Source organism: Desmodus rotundus, chromosome 3, assembly GCF_022682495.2.
Source record: "Desmodus rotundus isolate HL8 chromosome 3, HLdesRot8A.1, whole genome shotgun sequence".
Taxonomy (NCBI): Eukaryota; Metazoa; Chordata; class Mammalia; order Chiroptera; family Phyllostomidae; genus Desmodus; species Desmodus rotundus.
This window is the reverse complement of record NC_071389.1, coordinates 37,053,808-37,074,567: the sequence shown is the minus strand read 5'-3', so window position 1 is coordinate 37,074,567 and position 20,760 is coordinate 37,053,808. Positions and strand designations below refer to the sequence as shown.

The 20,760-nt window shown below is 48.2% G+C and overlaps 1 protein-coding gene across 3 annotated transcripts in view; it reads left to right on the top strand.

The window, feature by feature from the left end:
- The window catches only part of USP24 (ubiquitin specific peptidase 24), a 131,970-nt gene extending 116,329 nt beyond the window's left edge, over positions 1-15,641 (top strand). For all 3 annotated transcript variants that reach the window (XM_024571090.4, XM_053920953.2, XM_024571089.4), the window contains exons 59-68: positions 35-137; positions 1,693-1,814; positions 2,673-2,786; positions 4,691-4,756; positions 6,790-6,856; positions 8,011-8,089; positions 10,095-10,170; positions 10,578-10,664; positions 11,042-11,152; positions 12,965-15,641. In XM_024571090.4, the coding sequence (XP_024426858.2) occupies positions 35-137; positions 1,693-1,814; positions 2,673-2,786; positions 4,691-4,756; positions 6,790-6,856; positions 8,011-8,089; positions 10,095-10,170; positions 10,578-10,664; positions 11,042-11,152; positions 12,965-13,027 (888 nt within the window). In that variant the 3' untranslated portion in view covers positions 13,028-15,641. The remainder of the gene's footprint in view (positions 1-34; positions 138-1,692; positions 1,815-2,672; positions 2,787-4,690; positions 4,757-6,789; positions 6,857-8,010; positions 8,090-10,094; positions 10,171-10,577; positions 10,665-11,041; positions 11,153-12,964) is intronic.
- Positions 15,642-20,760: the final 5,119 nt, after the last annotated feature.

Here is a 20,760-nt window from a genome sequence, read left to right as displayed (position 1 = left end):
ACCACGAGCGAGCACTTTATGTTCTCTGACACAGATACGGCGATGGAGCTCCGCCCAAGCACGGGAATTTGGGAATCTGCACAACACGGTGGCGTTGCTAGCTCTGCATTCGGATGTGTCCTCCCAGAGGAACGTCGGTGAGCTCTGACGTGTCTTTAACACATCGGGAAACTGAAGGGACACTGAATTTGTCAGTAGTGCTTGAAGGGCAATGTTAGCAACCAGGGTTCCTTATTTGCTTCTCATTAAGCTATTTGATCATTGTTTTAATTGACATTGAATTTCACTTTATTTTACTAGTTTGTCACAAGAGAAAGTCAATCATTTATTTGAGAGGAAGGGTATGTAAGTATTAAAAAAGCTTCTAGAATTAAAGGTTAATTCGGAGTTCATTTATTACCGTAATTGGCAAAACTGATGCAGTGGTACAGTTGCCACGGTGTGGGTTGGAGTCTCCTAGCTCTGTGAACTTGACCAAGCCACCAGACCCTTTGATTCTCTGTACAAAATGCAAATATTAAAAACACAACCCCACAGGTATACTGAGGATTAATGAGACAAAATGTTAAAGTGCTTTGTAAAAACAAAGGGGATTTGGCTGTACCTGAAGTCATCGAAGTGTAGTTGAGTATGTAAGTTGTAGTCGATGACGTTTCCTACTTTGTCACCCACGACCAGTAGTTCAGTTCTCATTTAATAGACAGGAACACAGATTCTCCGGTGCGGTCATCCACTCCCCCAGCCTGTGCGCTGTGTTTACACTGCCCCTCGGCCCTCTTGCGGCGGCACCATCACAACTGCAATAATAACCCAGCAAAGCAGCTGAAAAACATGCAGCGTTTTCTGTGTGCTCTGCCTTTCCACGGCCCTCTTAGTTTAGTCATCGTGTTTATAATCCTCTCAGCAACCCTGTGAGAGGGCTGTTAGCCCTTCTGTGAATGAGGACGCTGAGATACCGAGAGGGTTACTGACTTGCACCAGCCTCGCAACTAGTCGGTGGCATAGCAGCCAGTATGCGAATGCCAGCCCCTGACCCCAGAGGCTGTGGGTGGGGTTAGTGCCAGCCGACCAGTAAGGACCCACACAGGAACCCGGGCAGAATCACGCACAGCACTCTGCTCCGGAAGTGCGCACTGACTTAAAGGGACTCGGGGGGCGCCTGGGTGGTTTCAGGTAGACTCTCCTTCCTAAGTCGGATTCATTCGCCTGAAAAGACAAAGCTACCTAATTCATTAGTTGAGATAGGTTTGTAAAAGAAAATAGTGTGAGTTCTTGTTTCTCTAGCAATAGGATAACCCTTCCATGTGGGTTAATTCTGCTTAGCATCGGGGGTGTTAGAGGAACTACAGCGTCTCATCCGGCGTCTCTTCAGAGTCACATTGGGCATTTTTCCCATATACGATTTACATTTTTACTGCTTTGAAGGATTGTCATGTGGGGGCTGCGGGGAAGGGGATCACTAGGATTCCAGCAATCTTAATAGGCACTGCTGCGGCTTAGGCAGACATTGAATTAAATAGGTAAACATTCTCTCCTGTCTGCAAGTGTGGCTCCCTCGCTGCACTGTGAGGGAGCAGGTTGTAAGCACTCAGCGGTTGGGTGTGAGTCTTGGGAGAATGGGTGACCTTGCAGATGTCTATTTCATGAAACAACATCAAGTGAGACGGGGTCTGTTTCTCTGGTCTCCTGAAGCTCCTGGTGTACTTAAACAGCGGCCACCCATTAGCATTGCTCCCTCAAGCCCTCTGTTGCCCCTCCATGAGGAAGTAGAAGCCTTGTTGTTCTTGTCTGAAGGGAAACCGTACCTGTTAGAGGTATGTACTTATTCTTCGAAAGCCATTTTCTCTTTATTTCTATTTGAGGAAAAACACCTTTTGTTATTAGTTATATTTTGCATGTTATTCTGATGAAGAAGGGTATTATTAAGAAATGATCTTTCAAATTAATTTTTCTTCCTATGTATTATATATGTCAAAAAGAAATAATCAGTTGAAGAGAGTGTTATTGGGTCCAGTGCAGCTAATTACCCCTCTAGGTCCCAGAAGGTAAATGGCACCTCACCAATCACAGTTACTCAGTGTATTATCAGAGGTTTTGTTCCCAATCTCTCGTATGTGTCCCCGGCCCTGAAATAGTACCACTGTGAAGCATACATGTTTTTGAAAGCCTCAGGAGTATGGAAGTAGCTGCTCAGCACTCTGTCGTGGCCTCCCTGCAGCCCAGGTCACGTCCCCGTCCACCCAGAGCTGCCCCTTCTTGACAGTTGAATCTTCCAGTCCTTCCGTGACCTGATTTCCACGTATATCCGAGTCTGTGTGTCACGGTGGTTTTTAAACTACATTAACAGTGCTATGCTATATGCCTTTTTTAAGCTGAACATTATGTATTTTTTGGATCTATCAGTAATTATTTTAGTTTGGGGAGGCATTTACCTTTGAAAATCTAATGAAAGTGACTCAAGAAAAAAATCCACATTTGCATAAAATTATGTTAAATTGCCCACAGACCTGTATGCCCTGAAATGTATCCGTGGAGCTCTAGCAGTTAAAGAAACCCTACTCTGAGGCAGCGGGGATGATATTAAATCAAGTTAGTTTCAGTTAAAGCCAGAAACAACCTATTGACAATTACCCGGCAAAGAAGGACTTACTCCTTTCCTGTCCTCCCACTAGGTAATGTTTGCTTTGCGAGAGCTGACGGGCTCGCTCTTGGCGCTCATTGAGATGGTGGTGTACTGCTGCTTCTGTAACGAGCGCTTCTCCTTCACCGTGCTGCATTTCATTAAGGTGGGCCTCCAGTCAGACCTCGCGACAGCCTGATGCCTGCGCTTGCGGCTGGGAAAGCAAGCCTTTGCTCCCAGTTAATGTGCTTCTTTTAATGGCCTTCTTGTTTTTCCTGATCACAAAAATGATACAGGCTCTTTTAAAAAAAGAGCCCTAAATAACATCATTCACTGATAATCACCATGAACATTCTCTTATATTTCCTTTATTTTCTACACATGTATTTAACATGACTGGCATTTTATTGTCTTTATGATTTTGTGCTGTCTTTCACTTTCCATTATAAACATCTCCCATATTGTTAAAAAGTTACCTGTGAGTATAATATTTCACCCTCTCACGTACTGTGATTTACTTTCCGTTCGCTTACTAGCTGTGCGTTTGCACTCGGTTCAGTTTTTAACTGTTAAGAACACTGCCTTATAGTTACTGATGCTGGGGTGACCATAACCGTGGACAGTGTTTTCCAGTTTCGGATTATTTCCCCCCCGGATGTTAGAAATCAAAAGTAGGTTGTTCTCGCCGGAAACAGTGGCACAGCTCAGTGTGCAGCTCTGGTCAGGGCGCTGCTTGCCGCCGCGTGCGTGGCGCATCCTGGATGCCAAGCACTGCTTCCAGCAGTTAACTCGCTTAATTCTCAGGCAGTCCCGTGAGAGGTCGGTACTATTTTGCCACCATTTTACCGTTCAAGAAACTGAGGCCCAGAGCAGTAACTTGCCCAGGGTCACTCGACTGGTAGGTGGCAGAGAGGGGATTTGGGCAGTCTGGCCCCAGGGCTGTGCTCGACGCCAGACTGTTTGCTGCCTTTGTAGGGGTCACCAGAAAAGCCTTTAAGTCTGCACATACCGTTTTATTAGTTTTTAACCTTTAATTACTTGGATAATACATGACTACATTCTCTTTTTAAAAAATTAAGACATACAAAGAAGGCCAAAGTCCACTTTGACCAGTGCCAACCAGTCATGTCCCCTTTCTCCCCACCACAAGGACCCACATTGTCGCTTTGGTGTGCGTCCTTGCAGGCCTCTTCCTGCACATGTGCCCCATGCGTGTGAGTTTCTGCCACACCCTCTTACCTGCACCACGGTGTGCAATAGTGATCCAGGTAGCACTGACAAGTAGCGGGTGACTAGTGGATTGTGTCTTCAGACTCCTTTAAAATGTGATTTCCCCCAGCCTTTTCTGTGCAGACCTGTATCAGAGGTGACTGAGTTCCTCTCTGTACTACTTACTGATTATGTGACCTTGGCAGTTTCCTCCACTGCAAAACAAGAGGAAGTGTGACTTGACTTCACAGATTGTGAAGATTCAGTGAGGTCTGCTGTGTGAAGTGCTCACTTAGGGCCAGGACTGACACCTTCAGGGTGTGGCGTTGTAATACGGGGTCCTTTACAGTCCCCTCTCCGTGTGTGAGTGTAAGGTTATTAAAGGCACAGACTGTGAGTTTTCTGAGCCTTGGTTGCTTCACTCAGTGTGCCTTGGCAGACTGTTCTCTCTCACGTACTTAACTCGTGGCACACTTATCTCAGAGCATGCTCATTTGCACTCTCATAGCTACAACAACGTTATCGGGAAGACAAAACAGGATATACAGTGTATAAGTGTAATATAAATGTGGGCTTGTTCAGTGACTTAAAATTCCCTTGCTGCATTTCCTTCTCTCTCCTTCCAAATTTCGTAGTAAAGCACCACAGAGTGTTGCAGCCAGGAGGCCACTGGGTTGGTTGGTTCACTCCCCAGGTTTAGCATTGGGGAACTTGAGGCCCCCAAAGAGAGGAGTTGCCTTTGCCCAAGGTCAGCCAGACAGTGTGAAATGAGGGCTGGGATCCCACACTGTTGACTGACACTCCGGTGTGCTTTCCATGAAAGACTTACTGGAATTTTTATGCTTTTAAAAAACATTTCAGAGCCAACTAGAAACAGCTCCACCCCATGAGTTAAAGAATACGTTCCAGCTACTTCACGAGATATTGGTAAGTCATAAATGTCTGATTCACTTGCATTTACGTATGTATTAGCATTGTATACACATAAAAAGTTGTCTCTTCCTATTGTTTTTCCACTTACTGTTCCACACTTACTGAAGCCTCTTTATATCAGTCATTTTTTGTGCATTACTGATGTAGAGATGAGCAGTGATAAAACTCTACGTCACAGGGGCCCACAGCTCAGTGAGGGAGCTAGACAGGCACACGGGCAGCTGCAGTGGAGAGAGCAGAGGAGCGGTGGGTAGCCCTGCTGCCAGCAGGGAGCTGTGCTCAGCACACGTGTTATCTTGTCAAAAACTCACAGTAACCGTCAGAGTTAAACCATTCGTATCTGAATGAATGATTGTGTTCGTACTAATAACAGTACTTTTTAGGAGCCATTAGACTAAAATGTAATTGACTTATAGGGTGCATCCCAATTTTGGGAATATAAAAAATGGGGGGAAATTTAGCTATAATCAGCAAACTACAGTATCACATTAGAAATTAGAATTTAGAGAGGTGGAATGATTTGCCGAAGACCAACCTTTAATAAGTCATGAAGCCAGGCTCTGAACCAAGTCATTAGCCGCCTAGCCCCTGCTCTCCCCCTCACTCCTAGATTGCTCCGTGAACTGCAAGTAAGTGGTGTGACTGGAAGTAGTGGGGACTGCATGGCACTTGGGGAAAGAAGCCCAAACCAGATCATGAAGGGCTTTGGGTACCAGTGCACGTGGACCCTTTCCTGTAGGACAGCGCTTGCACACTGGTGCCTGGTAGCCGAATCCTGCCTCTGTTCCTGCATTATTTGGTCCATGTTTTCCTGTTTTGTTTTCTAATTGCTGGAGTCAGCCTCTCCTAAGAAAGCAGGTCATCCAGTCTGGCCATCTCGGCCCCAGCGCCTGCATGCCAGTCACCTAGAGCAGCAGCAGCAGTGCCCCCTTTGCTGAGGCCCGTGAGCCCCAATCCCCTGCTCTCCTCACTACCCCTCTTTGTCTGATGGCCAGCCCATTTGGCTCATTTCTTGTCATCCTAGCCTCTAGACATTTTAAGGTTGCAGCTCCAGCTGTCAGTGACGGGTAGCCATGGAAGGGTGTTAAGCAGGAGAGTTCTGGGGCCTTATTTCTGTCTTGGAAAGATTCCCCTGGCAGTCGTTTGAAGGATGGACAAAAGAAGACTGGAATTGAGAGGGCATAAAGAAGTCTGTGGCAGTATCAGAGTCTGGAATAACATGGCCTGCGCTGAGGAGGGACCAGTGTCGAGAGGGGCAAAGGACCTATCAAGAGGTGTTTGGAAAGAAAACCAATAAAATTTGGTGACTGGTTGTGAGCTAGTGAGAGAGACTAGCCCAGGGATTCCTTAGAGAGAGAAAGGGAGGGACTAGGTTCCCTTAATGTCCCTGAGACCTTGACAGGGGTGTACAGGCCTTATAGAGGCCTTGGCACAGGGCAGGCATTCGATAAATGCTGTCAATTAAGGTAGTACATCATGGGTGCCATTTATTAAAAGCCTATCTTTCTGGTCTTTACCTCCTTTCAGCCCTAGTGCTTCTACAAACTTTGGAAGGTTGTTACCCCTCAGGAGTAGGCTCTGTGTTGTTCATCTGCTCAGCAACAAACCCACTTACCTTACCGCACTGTGCACAGCCGCGTGCGAGGCACCGGAAACAGCGAGAGTAAGACGCAGACCCAGCCCTGTGTGGCGTGGATAAGCCTCCCCCTCAGTCTGTAGAACTGTGTTGTGGCAGAACTTCTCTGTGGTGAACCAGTTAGACCATAGCCCTCTTATCCTGGGGAGCGTGAGATGCACATCCTTACAACCCACAGAGAACTGCAGGTGCCGTCAGAGCACACGGACAGGCAATAGTGGGCCTTCAGATGTTACCTCATAGTTTTCCATCTGTAGTTTAAAATTTAAGATATTGTTGTATTGGGTTTTGTTAAGTTAGAAACTAAATCTCTTGATTATTTTAAGGCACCAGTACCTGTAACACAAGTTCCTTCTTTCATTTACCAACCTTTGTTCCCTTCCACTCACAGATCATTGAAGATCCCATACAAGTTGAACGAGTCAAATTTGTGTTTGAGACAGAAAATGGATTACTAGGCAAGTACGCCCGGCTTTAATGGGAAATGTCCGCAGTGTGCAGAGGGCCAGCCGGTCTTCCCCCCACCCCGCTTCCCTGGCATAGATCAGTGAGGAATCCATCAGAAGTCTGATTAAAGCCATTGGGTTCCCTCACTCTAGTCATGAGAATCAAAACCAGAGCACCTGGCTGTCCTAGACGCTATCCTGCTTTCAGTCAGTGAAGTGCAACGCGGGGTCCTTTTACTGGGTCAGGTAAGATTCAAGGGTGCTGTGACTTTTTTCAACATGCTAAAGGCACCGTGCGACTCAGTTTCTCCACTCTGTAGCCATTGGGGAGGAACGAACTAAAAGCTCAGACTCGGGCTATTGACACACTCATGAAATGTGATTGCTTTTCTACCTATGGTGTGAATGCACCCTGATTTCTATTGTCTACGCATAAAAGGTGTTTGGCAGCCTTTTTGTTTGCAAAAAGCTGAAGTGGCTTTAGTGAGCTATTTCTTAGAAAAAGTTTGGTAAAAAATCGTCTTATCCGCCTCCTACCATCCACCTGTATTTTCTGTCAGTCCGAGTCATTTCACATTTTGCTCGTGTACTGAGAAAAGATGCAGGGCCTCCTGTGCTGCAGAAAAGGAATGGAAGCTGAGAAAGCTCTGCAGCTGCGGCATTCTAGGCCACACACCCTCGGAGTGGTGTGCCCTACTCAGAGCGGCGCGCCGGTTCTCGGGAACTTACACACCGACACGCTCCTCTAGGGCAGGGACCAAGCGCCATTTCTTTTTGAATCCCCGAAGCAGGAAATGTTTGTTGAACTTAGCTAATACTACAAATTTCTTTTATCACACAGTGTGAAAACTACTCTTCTGTCAGTAGTGCGGTGGGTGAAAAAGCTTGGAGGTCTTTGAGTGAATAATCAGCCAGTATAAATTTTAGTTCCTTTCATTTCTCCAAAAAGTCAGACTTCCATCACCATGTATGTTTATTGAGTACTGTTTAGTATTTCTACCCTTCAGAATTTGGGGGATCCTATTGAGTCATCACCATGCTTTTAATTGACTTATTTATCTTCTTATCAAAGTAGTTTGCTGTAAATCTTCGGCACGAGAGAGTTGTTACTGCTTGGACCTTCTTCCAGTTTGGTGCTTTATTGTTAAACTTTGCTCTCCCTTTAGCTCTGATGCACCACAGTAATCACGTGGACAGCAGTCGCTGCTACCAGTGTGTCAAATTTCTGGTGACCCTTGCTCAAAAGTAAGTATTGACTCAAAAATGCAGGGAGAAGATATGACCAGGAAAATACCTGCTTTGTTTTGGTACCCGGAGAGCGTGGCTCAGGTGGGGCGTGGTCACTTGTGTGGCGCAGCAGCCTGTTCAGGTGACCTCAGGGAGAGGCGGAGGGGCGTGTGAGAAGAGTGACAGACCTTATGGAACCCGAGAAACAAGGCTAGACCCCCAGGCTCGGTGCAGGAAGGGCAGGAGTCAGGGTGGGTGTTGGGGACCTTGACATCAAGAGTTCCTGAGCCTTCACTCAAGGTAACGTTCATTAACGTAGCTTAATTACCAATTCTTTTATGTTTTAGGTCCCCACTTTCCAAATAGTCTCTCGAGACAAAATCGTACTGTTAGCTACTTACACTTGCAAATCCAGGCACGGTGCTGAGAACTTCGCCTGCATTCTCGCTTAACCTGTGCGGCCACTGTGGGAGGTTAGGCGCTCTGAGTAGCCCCCTCCGCAGGTGCTTTCAGGGCCATGCCTGTGGTCAGGGCTGGGGCTGAGCACAGGCCGATCGGCTCCACGCAGAGCTCTTTTCTTGTTCATTTAGTTGTGGTAAAATACGCTAACAAAAAAGTTACCCGTTTCTAGGTGTGCAGTTCAGTGGCGTTAAGTATGTCACACTGTTGTGCAGCTATCGCCACCGTCCCTCTCCAGAACTGTTCAGCTCCGGCACTGAGACCCACTACCCACTGGACATGAAACGCTAACTCCCCACCTTCGCCCCAGCCCCTGGCAAACATCAGTCTGCTTCATATCTCTGTGAACTCAACTCCTCTGCGTACCTCACAAAAGTGGCATCATATCATATTTGTCCTTTTGTCACTGGGCCATTTCACTGAGCGTGATGTCCTCAGGGTTTATCTGTGTTGTAACATGTCAGAATGTTCTTCCTTTTTTAAGACTGAATGATATTTTATTGTGTGGCTGTACCACATTTTGCTTATCGGACACTTGGAACGCAGAGGTTCTCCGTGTTAGAAGGAACCTCAGTGCACTGCTCCTTCAGTTCCCCTTTTCAGCGCCAGGGCGGAGGAAAGGCAGAGGGACTGCACGGCGACCCCAGGGCACTGAGCAGACTGCAGTGCCGCCTCTGACCCCTGCCCGAGCCTTCTTTATAGCTCACTTTATTCTGCTCCGGGTGTTCGCTGATTCTCGGTCCTGGGCGTTGCCGTCCTTGCACTTGTTCCAGGATAAGAAGAAGAAATCTGTTTGGCTTAATGCGCTGCGGTTGAGTGTCCTAAACAGATACTGATGAGAGCCCCGCTAAAATCCTACGTGACCACGTGTGTCCGTATAACACGGCACTGTGGACACGGGGGGAGGTCAGCCTGCCACAGTCGTGGGCTCATTAATGCGGTGTGATATTGGCAGCACACTCTCACGAGTGCTTGCCCAAGAATGGCGTTTCCAAGTAGCATTGGGGCCCGCAGTGTGTCTGACACCAGCAGACACAGTCCAGAGACCCGTATCCTCATGCCCACTTCCACATCCTTCATGTGTTTGTCTCATGTCCACTCACTAGTGGCAGTGTTACCATCAGTACTAGCTTCCCATGTGAAGGACAGCTTTCAAGAAAGGCAAATAAAAACAGAGAGGGCCGCTCTAAGACCATGTTTAAATACAATACTCTTTCTTAATTCAAATCACAGATGTTAAAGACTAGTTTGGTTCTGTCAAGAAGTCATTTATTAAATGTACTATTTGTTTTGTAGTTTTTTATTATACTTTTCATTTCTCAACTTTGAATTTTAATAGAACTGGGTAGATGGATTAGAGATAGATAAGAGACTTTTCACTACCTACTTACCTTTTGAAGTATAACATGAACGTATCCAAACCAAAAGCAAGTAAAAATTTACTAGAAAGACAACTGGCCTTTAATCAAAGTAGCAGTTGCATTGCAAAATAAAAAGGTGCTGTAGATTCAACACGGATATCTTCAAAGAAAGTATTTGGCTAATAACAGTCTCCAATGGCCAGGTGTCCTGCTGCCAAAGAGTACTTCAAGGAGAACTCCCACCACTGGAGCTGGGCTGTGCAGTGGCTGCAGAAGAAGGTAACTGCTGTGTGCACTTTGCTGGTTGTGCCAGGAAGAAACAGGAGCGTGTCTCTCAGGAAAGATCTCTGAAACTTAATTTGAAACTAGCCTCAAAATATTTTCAGTCCACAAACATTTTTGAGTGCATTTGACACCTATTTTTATGCATTAAATTTGTGTCTTAATACATTTACCCTAACTTTACAGGTGAAAAAGTGGGGGTGATTGTATAAGTAGTATTTTACTGAGCCTTTGAGAGTGGAAGTAAAATTTTCCAGGAAAGAATGTCCTGATGTGGTAGAAGGTCTGAATAGATTTATGTACAGTTTTAGATGCTTTTACAATCTGTTGTCTCACGGTAGAAATTGTGGGCTCATGTGGGCTTACCTGTCGTCTCTGACGGCGTTTTTGACCTTCCATCTCAGATGTCGGAACATTACTGGACACCGCAAAGTAATGTCTCTAATGAAACGTCAACTGGGAAAACTTTTCAGCGAACAATTTCAGCCCAGGTGAGAGTTGTCTTTGGTTTTGTGCGGCTTCAAATCCCTTAAGTAGGATTTTTAGTATGTTTTTCAGAAACTACAGCTTCAGAGGAAAGAGGTATAGCTTGAAAATGGGAAAGGGCAAAAGAAATGATTGAATTTCTCTGAAAAGACTGCAAATTGGCATACAGTTTGCAAATTCTAAAGGAAAAGCAGTGTGGGTCGGTCCTTCCAGCACCCAATGGCACAGAAGTTGAGGGGTGCTCTGGGGGCTGCCTTGAAGACACCACCCTCAAGGCTCCCAGTGCCTCCAAAGGTCAAATGAAGGGCAGCCTTGCTTGGTGATGCTGCTGCCGCCACTGCACACTCCCTGACTTTTCCTCTCGTGTTTAACTCCCCCACAGGACACGCTGGCGTATGCCACAGCTCTGCTGAATGAAAAAGAGCAATCAGGAAGCAGCAATGGGTCAGAGAGCAGTCCTGCGAATGAGAACGGAGAGAGGCACTTACAGCAGGTATAACTTGAGGGGCGTGTCCCCATGTGCAAGGGCAGCTCCTGCTCTGACGTTCTCCAAAAAGAATGTTTAGAATCAGGAAAAAAGCAGACACCAGCTCCATCCTCCAGTGACCTCTGATCAGGACCCACTCACAGTGTGCTAACAAGGCGGAACAATGCTGCAACGTAAAATTCATTCAAGGCTTTGCCCTCAGTCTGCGGCTGGCTGTTCTGACCACGTTGGAGAGTCCTGATAAAGCCAGGCCACAGCTGTGTTCCTTCCAGCTTGTTCACTTCATCCTGCCGGATTATGAAAATTCACCCCCTCCAGCGTTTGCTTTCACCAGCCTTCCCGGAAACATGGACCGTTGAGAGGAAGGGCCTCATGACATTGAGATCCACCTACTTGTTGGAGGGGTTAAAGAATAATTTTAAGCTTTCTTAAAAATTTCAGCCGTGACCAGTGTGGCTCAGTTGGTTGGAGCATCATCCCATAGACTGAAAGGTTGCAGGTTCAATTCCCAGTCAGGGCATACGCCAGGGTTGCTGGTTCAATCCCCAGTTAGGGTGTGTACAAGAAGGCAACTGATCAATGTTTGCCCCCCTCTCCCTCTCTCCACCCACTTCCTACCCCACCCCTTCTTCTCTCTATAAAAAGCAATGAAAAAAAATGTCCTTGGGTGAAGATAAAAAAGATTTTTTTAATTCAGTACTAATTACTGTAGTAGAAAAGGAATAAAATATTTTTAAACGCCTGCTGCACAAAGCAATAAATGTAATGTAAATGCAGTAAATGCAGTGATGTGTGTGTGTCTTCTCTCCACTCGGTGCCCTTCCAGAAAGGCAGTCTCCTTTGTGGCTCCATACCAGGGCTTGGCAGAGGCCCCATTCAGTGAATCTTGTTGATGTTATACGTGTCTTTTTTTTAATCTTTCAGATCCTCACAATGACCTTGTGGGGTTGCTGTTGCCTTGACTTTACAGAAGGGAAACTAAGATGCACCTACTTCAGTTGCAGCAAAAATAAAAGCTATCAGACCAGAGCTCCCGCAGCTGCTGGCTCCTAGGCTTGCAGCCCCCTGTGTACCTCTCCCCCCTTATTTTCTGAGTTCTAGATACAGCAGCCTTCTTTTAGTTCATCAAATGTACTTCTTCCTTCCACCTCGGGCCCCTCCCACTCACCCCGTCTAACTCCCACTGAGCTCACCGGTCATGTTATAGGGAGACCCTTCCTGCTCCTCCCCACCCCCAGCTAGATCAGTCTGAAGAGACATGGTAGGCATTCAGAACTCTTAGTGTACGCGGTGGGACAAAAGTAGGTTTATAGTTGAGAGCACAGGAAACAGTTTCTTTTGTATTATTTCTTTTCCATAGGACAGCTGTAAACCTACTTTTGCCCCACCCTGTATAAACAAAGGCCACAGCTGGTGATAGAAGTAGAATTCAGACACGGGAGTGACCGTGAGCCATCTTTGCCCATGTGGCAGTTTCTGGCACAGAGCGGATGTCAGGTCGGCCAGTGCCTCTCCCTGCTTTATCCCATTGCTCCCAAGTTCTAAGGAGAGCTGCCTGCCTTGTTGCATGGTGGTGGTGTAACTTTAGGTGAGTCACTGGTTTGCTTCAATGACTGAATGAGAACAAAGAAATTTAAATTTTGCATAGTCAGGAATTGTCAAATACAGGTGTTATAGGCATGTTTTATTACCCTTTGGTAAACAGCAAGTTGTTAAGTGAGGCCACGTTTAAACTGTGGAACACAAATAATCAGCATAGGGTAACCTTTTTGTCTAACTTTCCAGTGTGTGAATTTAACTTCCTTTCCTTTCTTGAAGGGTTCAGAATCACCCATGATGATTGGTGATTTAAGAAGTGACCTTGATGACGTAGATCCCTAAAGGAATGCTCCCGGCACACAGTGGAGAGTCAAATTACAGATACTGGATGCCCGGCACCTTTTTGAAATCAGAGTATCATTTTGAACCCTATAAAGAACCAGACATGGAGCTGGAGGAGCCTGCGGTGGCCCTGAAGGAGCGTGTGTTTAAGGAAAGCACTCTTTGGCCAGAAGGGGGAGCTGTTTGGCAGTGGGAGCGGCCCAGACTGTGGATCAGCTCTCTCAAGGCATGATCCATTTGTGGATTTACATTTCTGTGGCAATTTTATGAAATAAAGCCGATGGCAGACTTCTGTTAGGTGAACATACAAGAGTGAGTAAGGGTAAAGCTGTTGCTTTCTCTATGATGCTACAAAAGATACTCCTTTGGTTTTTATATTTTTTTAAAAAGTAATCTGCCTTTAGATGAGTGGGGGCAAATTTTTAATCTTGCAGTGACATTGATTAGGGATATCCAATTTAAAATAATGTAAAGATATGTGATAAAATCCCTTTTCATTGTAAAATAGTAAAGAATTCAGTTTACACAGACCTTTGTATTTAATATGTCTCCCTGTTTGTACAGAATTTCAGATAGGTTTGGATGAGAGTCCTGGGCATACACTTGGATCTTGATGAAATGTTACCAGGATCAAAAATTTGGAAATTATTAATCTATTTAAGGTATTTTTTTCTGATATAATTGAGATTGAAAAGAGCAATAAAAAAAAATTTAAAAAAAAAAAGCTGTGTTCTCCAGAAGTACAGGGTGCATTCTCTGACATCAGTCACTAAAGAAGTCATGTTATTCCCAAAACAGATTTTAAAAACAGCAAAAAAGAAAGCACTTTAAGATATAATTTTATTGAGTTTGACTTCATAAAATCATCTTTTTAATGCTTGGAGACATATTGAATAAACTGTAGTCTTAAATCATGTGATCTGCAATCATTTGCTTTTGCTTAAAACATAGTTACTGAACCCCTTGGTTCTGGTTGTACATGAAGTTAAATATTTGAATTGTGAGATCTGCTTGGTGGGGTTCTGGTCATTTTAATGCAGACCAGGAATTTGAGACTTTGTTTCTCTTCAACATGAACATTAACACTGAAAAGACAGGGATAGGGTTTATAATATTTTCCCAGAAATAACTAGAAAGCAATTGAACAACCATCATTTAGTTGTAATTCCCAGGTATAATACCATTCACTCATTTCAGATTAGATACCGGCTCCCCTTTCAGTAGGGGGTGCCTATTTAGCAATTTATGTATTTTGTACGTTTTGTATTTTGAGTTGCTACACATATTTCCAACTAGGGGAGCCTTAGGAAGTGCCAGGTTGCCGCTGGCGGAGTTGCCAAGTCAAAGAGGTGTGTCCAGCCCCAAGTGCCTTTTTGGTGGCTTCTGCATCAGGTGGACACGTGACGGGGCGGTCAGCTCTTCGCCGCCGCGCACTGTCACTAACCCAGTCATTTAACTGTTGTAGGTTGGAGTTATTGTGTGGCCAGGGTGCAGGGTGCTGTGGGTACTCACGTTAACTGCCTGCCGGCTGGTGGTGGCTCTTGGCAAAGACACTGAGTAGACAGAGAGGCCAGCATTTACGAGCAGAACTGTGCCCTCAGAAAAATGGTCAGAGGCGGTTGGCACATTTTTATGGTTCTGATGTTCCTGGAATTTTGAATGTGATGTTTTAAAATTAATTTTGAGTATGTGAATATTCCATGCCCTACTGTGTTTCTCTACCCCACCCCACCGCCATCCTCACAAAAAGATTGTGTGGGACATGACATTGAAATGCCGGTGATGAGATGTGTTGGGATTTCATCGCTGGCAGCTGCACTCAGGAGCCCAAATTCAGGAGTGAAATCGCCACTTCTAGTCCCTTATTTCCTATGGAAACAACGCCTTCCGCACCCCCAGCACCTGCTGTCCTCACTGTAAGGCTTCATCAGGATCGCCGTCACAATTATGTGCCACACGCGCTGGTTAATTTTGCTTACATTGTTGCTGCGATGACCGTCCCTTCCACTCAGCCAGTAACCACTTGATTGCCAACGGCTGCAGTCTCCAAACCTGCTGATGACTTTTTTAATGTAGTACCACAAAGAGACAATTGTGACAGGCTTACCTTGGAAGAGTTGTCGTTTTTATTGCCAACTTTTTTGGATGAAGATGTTTTTATAAATCTTTCAAAAGTAGGAATTGCACAACTAACTCAGTGCTGTACGTTCTCAAGAAACTCCCTTCGCAAGGCCCACTGCAGATGGCCGGGTCTGCGCATCAGAGGCGTCCTGGGAAAGAAAACAGATAAGCGTCCCGGAGGGCGTCGCGCCCACGGCTTCTCCTCACACGGTCACTGACAAGCAGACCGAGCCTAGGACCGAGAGCACTGCGTCCTCAGACGGCCCTGTCTTGCCCCTCCCTCCCTGCTAACATCGAGGTGTGTGCAGTTACCTTCTGAGCTTGGAACAAGCAGACTGGAATTTTCCTCTGCTACCTCTTGTGTACAGAATCTTGTTTATAAAATTTCAAAAGGAAGTAGATGAACATGGAAGAATCTTAATTTTAATTTGGGTCATGAGTGGCAGGGTTCTTAGCTTCTAAGGGCATAAAATAAATTTTTCAACAATGGAAACTTGGAGTGTCACGGACATCTTTCTGTGGCTGAGCGCCACGGGCGGGGGCAGGGGGAGCAGGGGCGGCCAGTGCTGGAGGTGCTGTGATGCCTTTCGCACTCTGTACCAGTGGTGTGAATAAGGGCCACTCTCAAATCCTGTAGGGGCGACGGGTCTGAAGCCTTTTGCTGTTTTTCCTCTGGATAGCCTGACTGTTTTATTAGGATTTTTCTGCACAGCTTGTTAACTGATGCTGAACTCGGCTGGTAGCTGACAGACATCTCCCCCATAGCTTCCAAGTCTCGAGTGGTCCCCCCGCAGAAATCATGCCCCTGGTGCAGCAGGGTTTCTTGCTAGACCCCTCCCTCCTAAAGTCCCGTCTCTGTGCACGTGGCTCCCATTTCCTGGGCTGTTTGCTGCTGCAGACCTTCCTCTTCCGTGGCCCACGCCCAGTCCTCCCTCCCCCACTCCCAGGACCACCGCCACCGTCTGCAAGAACTAAGCCATAGCCTTCTCAGCTCACAGAGCTGTCAGAGTGTGGCCATCCAGCAAACTGACCATTCTGTGCCGTCTTGGGAAGGGAAGGCAGGTCTCTCCAGTGCCCTGGATATGCAGTTCTCTGTCATTCTGGCTGCTTGCATGTGGCGGCTCTTGAATGCTTTCCAGGATGCTAACTTGTCAAAAAAGTTTGGGAGGATTTTTCCCTTTGTTCTGGCCTCCTCACTGGTCCTGCCTGCTGCACCGATATCCCCATTTCTTACCACATACATGTTGTCCACCATGTGGGCCCCACAGCCAGCCGGTGTCCGGCCCTCCTCATAGGCAGCAGTGTCCTGCCAGGGCCTGGAGAGGAAAGGAAGCATGCACAGGGCATGGCGCACTGCCCACCTCTCAGCCCCGCCAACACCCACTTTCCCACACCTTCCTATCCCAGGCAGTACAGCACCAAGCGTTCGGGAGCAAAGCAGAAACCTTGGGCTCACCCTCCACTCCCACCTGCATGTAGCCCACTATATCTGCAGGCTCCTCCTTCAGGTGCCAGGGTCCTCCCTCCACACTCTCACCCTGGTCTGAGTCCCCGCCCCCCAAGCCTGGCGAGTCAACATAGATGCCCATTTGTCCACAGCCACCTCCCTGCTATTGCCCCTGTCACCTACAGCCGTCCTAGCACAGCAGGCAGGGTGAACTTGCACAAACCCAGGGCAGTGCCCACTTCCCCACACAGCTCAGAGCCCGGCATGTCTCCCAGTTCACACCAGCAAAAACCAAAGTCCTTACTGTGGCCCTCAAGCCCCACTGGGCCTGGACCTGTGCCCTCTCCAGTTCCCCCTCACTTGGTTCCCAAGTCTCTTGGCCACCTGTCGGTTCCTGGCATCCTCCAGGCATGTTCTTCACTCAGAGCCTTTGTCCTGACTGTTCCCTCTGCCTGAAACACTGTTCCCTGGGATGTCCTCCACCTCTGTAAGACCTCTTTTGAATGACCTCGCATTCCCTTCCCTACTTTATTTTTTCTCATAGCGTCTTTTTTTTTAAATCCTTATCCAAGGATGTTTCTTGATTTTACAGAGAGAGGAAGGGCGAAGAGAAACATTGATGTGAGAGAGAAACTCGATCAGTTTCCTCCCATGTGCACCCTGACTGGCAATCGAACCTGCAACCTAGATATGTGCCCTGACTGGGTTCAGACGCACAACCTTTGGTGTATGGGATGATGCTCACACGAACTGAGCCACCTGGCCAGGGCCCCATAGCTTATTTTAAGTATAATGTTACTTCTGTTTCCTCCTCTCCCCCACATGGACGCTCCAGGAGAGAAGAGCTTATTGGGACCATGTCCCCAACCCCTAGGACAGTGCCTGGAACACCACATCCATCAGTGCATGCTGAGCGAGAGCGCTGGAGACAGTCCGTGACCTCGGGAGTACACTGTCCAGACCAGAGTCACCACAGACCTGCGCTTTCAAAACGCCTTTTCTCAGGTCGTCCAAGAGTGGACTCTGCTGGGCCTCGCTGTGGGAGCTCCCTCTGGCTTCTCAGAGGGGACTTACAGCACGGCTGTTGGATGCGCTCTGCATGGTGGTTTCTGGGGCCAGCACAGGCCCAGGCCTCTGCGCGTGCCTTGCCCTCTCTCTGCGTACCCTCCCTGGCCTTGGCCACCTTCGTTCACCTTTGGCACTTGGCTCAGGTGTCCCCTCCTCGGGTCATGGCTGAGTCATGTCAGTGTCCCCAGCATTCAGTGGGGCGCCTGCAGAGAGCAGGCTCCCAGGCAGACTTGTTAACTGGTTGAATCCAGGAATGCGTGCGCACTGCGTTTCTTCATGCAGTGGCCACACACCTTCTCCTCGAAGGGGGGCAGGGTGCCCAGACGGCAAACCTCACTGACCTGGACGAAAGCAGAGGCTGGCCCTGCCACCCACCCACCCCTCACACACACACACAATGGCCACACGGCTGCCAAAGCTACTGGTCACATCCACCCGCAAACCACTGCCCCCCGCAGATACATGAGGGGGTGGTGGCACAGGCGCTGATGTGGGAAAGCTGCACAGGGAAGACACGTGCCCCCTGCAGGGTGCCAGGTACCCATCCCGCCAGCCCCCATGCACTCCTTCCCCTTCGCTTCGGGGCCCAGGGCTCCGTGCTCTCTGACACTAAACTCCAGACTCAGCATGGCAGCAGGCAGTGTGGACACGGGCTTTCTCACGGCCCACACACTGGTCCTGCTGACCTCCTGGACTTGGCACAGGCCGCCAGGGGATGCCAGGGTCCTCCACTTCCCACTGGGAGTGGCAGCTGGGGCAGAGGAGGGCTGGCTCAGACACTTGGATGCCGAGGCACCCTCTGCCTCTCCTCCCCACCCCCACCAGACGCCATCTCTTTAGGGCCTGAGGCCAGAGCTGGGGCACCCGGAAACAAGTTGAGGCAGAAAACAGACTGGTGAGAGCATCAGGACTCCTGGGCTCTCAACTCATATCTACCACTGGCCTGCTGTGTGACCTTGGGAAAGCCACTGAACCTCTCTGAGCCTTAGTTTCTGGGGAAAAACATCATTTCCTCTCCACTCAGAGATGGGAAGAATGCGGCAGGCCTGAGAAGTTAGATCAGGGGATGAACCCCCCACACCCCTCCCCAGCCAGCCACCCAGGTGGAAGTTCAGAATGAGCTTGATGTCTCTCTGGGGCACTTGGGACCTCCTCCCCTGGACTTGGGAGTCAGACGCACCCCCTGGCTATGAGACCTCAGAGAGACCTGCTCAGCTGCCCCAAGCCTTGGTTTCCCTGTATGTAAATGGAAAGAGTCACAGCCCCTCTTCACAGGGAGGCTGTGGAGATGAAATGAGGGCAGAGCACGAAGCGCAGCCCAGGTTGTAGGTTCAAACCCCTGGTCAGGACACACACAAGAATCAACCAATGAATGCATCAATAAGCAGAACAACAAATTGATGTTTCTCTCTCCCCCCGCTTCCTCTCTTCTCTAAAATCAATAAACATATCCTTGAGTGAGGATTTAAAAAATAGTTACATATTGCCCTGACAGTTGTCGTCCTGCAGAGCAAAAGGCAGCCGGTTCCGTTCCATCAGGCACATGCCTGGGTTGTGGGGTCGGTCCCCAGTTGGGGCGCATACAAAAGGCAGCCAAAAGATGTTTCCATGGATGTTTCTCTCCCTCACTTTCTCCCTCCTCTCTCTAAAAAAAATTAAAATCTTTTTTAAAATGGCTATATATCTGTATATGTAATGCTTGTCCCTGCATAAACAAAACAAGATCTAAGTTACAGACCCTGAAGTGAGCGAGAGGGCTCTCAGTGTCTGTGTTCTATGCTTGGAATAAAACCAACATGCGGTCTCTCCCACTGCCACTTAGAACCCTCACCTCTGCCCACAGCCTTGCCCCGCCTCCATGCGCAGTCTCACTTGCCCCAGCACCATGAGACATGCTGAGCTGGGATCACCATCTCTGCTTAAAAGATGACAGGTTTAAGGAGGCTGGGGAGGGGAGCACTTTATCAACATCGCAGAGCTGAGTTGAAGTGGACACGGAGGAGGGAGGAAGAGCGCCCCAGACAGGAAACAGCAGGTGCACAGGCCCAGAGACCTGACGGGGTGGCGTGGAGGGGGCCTGGGCCCCCCTGGTGACTGCAGGGTTGGGGTGCAGATCCAATGGGAGTGTGTGGTCTGGGGACCCTGGCTTTTCTCGTGGAAGGTTTCTATTAGAGGAGTAAAATGCTCTGATTCACATTTTAAGTTGATGTTTATTGTTTTTACAGAGAGGAGAAGGGAGGGCGAAAGAGAGGCAGAGAAACACTGATGTATGAGAGATGTCTTCCTGTGCACCCCGACCGGGGACCAAACCCACAATGCCAGTGTGTACCCTGACCGGGAATCAACTGGCCGCCTTTGGTTTGCGGGATGATGCCCAGCCACCTGAGCCCCACCAGCCAGGGCGTGATTCACATTTTTAAAGGGCTGTTCTGACCACTGTTAAGAAACCAGAGTGCAGCAGACAGACGAGCCAGGAGGCTGTGAGCCCCAGTGGCGGCCCGGGGGAGCCGTGGGGCAGTGCGAGAGTGGGATTCTGGATGCATTTTGAAAGTACAGCCTGTTGCATTTCCTGACCATTTAGATGTGGAAGACGAGAGAAAGAGAGGAGTGGAGGTTCAGAGTCTTGGCCTAGGCGACTGGAAGGAAGGTGTTGTCCTCTCCTGGGCTGGGAAGTGCAGCAAGGGGAAGCTTAGTGAGGCGACTGTGGGGTTCCGGCCGCCCCTGCTTGAGCCGTTCACCAGACCTTACACCACATCAGCAGGGGCACGTGTCCTCCGAGTTCAGGGAGACGCTGGGCTGGGAGTGGCCAGCATATCGGTGATGCGCAAAGCTGATGGCTCTCAGCCATCACCAAGGGAGCCTGTTCAGCAGAAGGAAGTAGTCAACCGGGCCAAGTAAGGAAAGGGGGGACAACTGGTATCGTAGGTCCCACAACGGGGTCCTGCAGTCCGAGTTAGCAGTGTAGAGATCACTGGGGTGGTCTGACCGGGGAGGGCTCCAGAGAGAGTGCAGGAAGAGGAACTGGAGACTCCAGCACGCAGACAGCTCTTTATAGGAATTGTCCTATAAAGGAAGCAAAAAAAAAAAAAAGGTTATG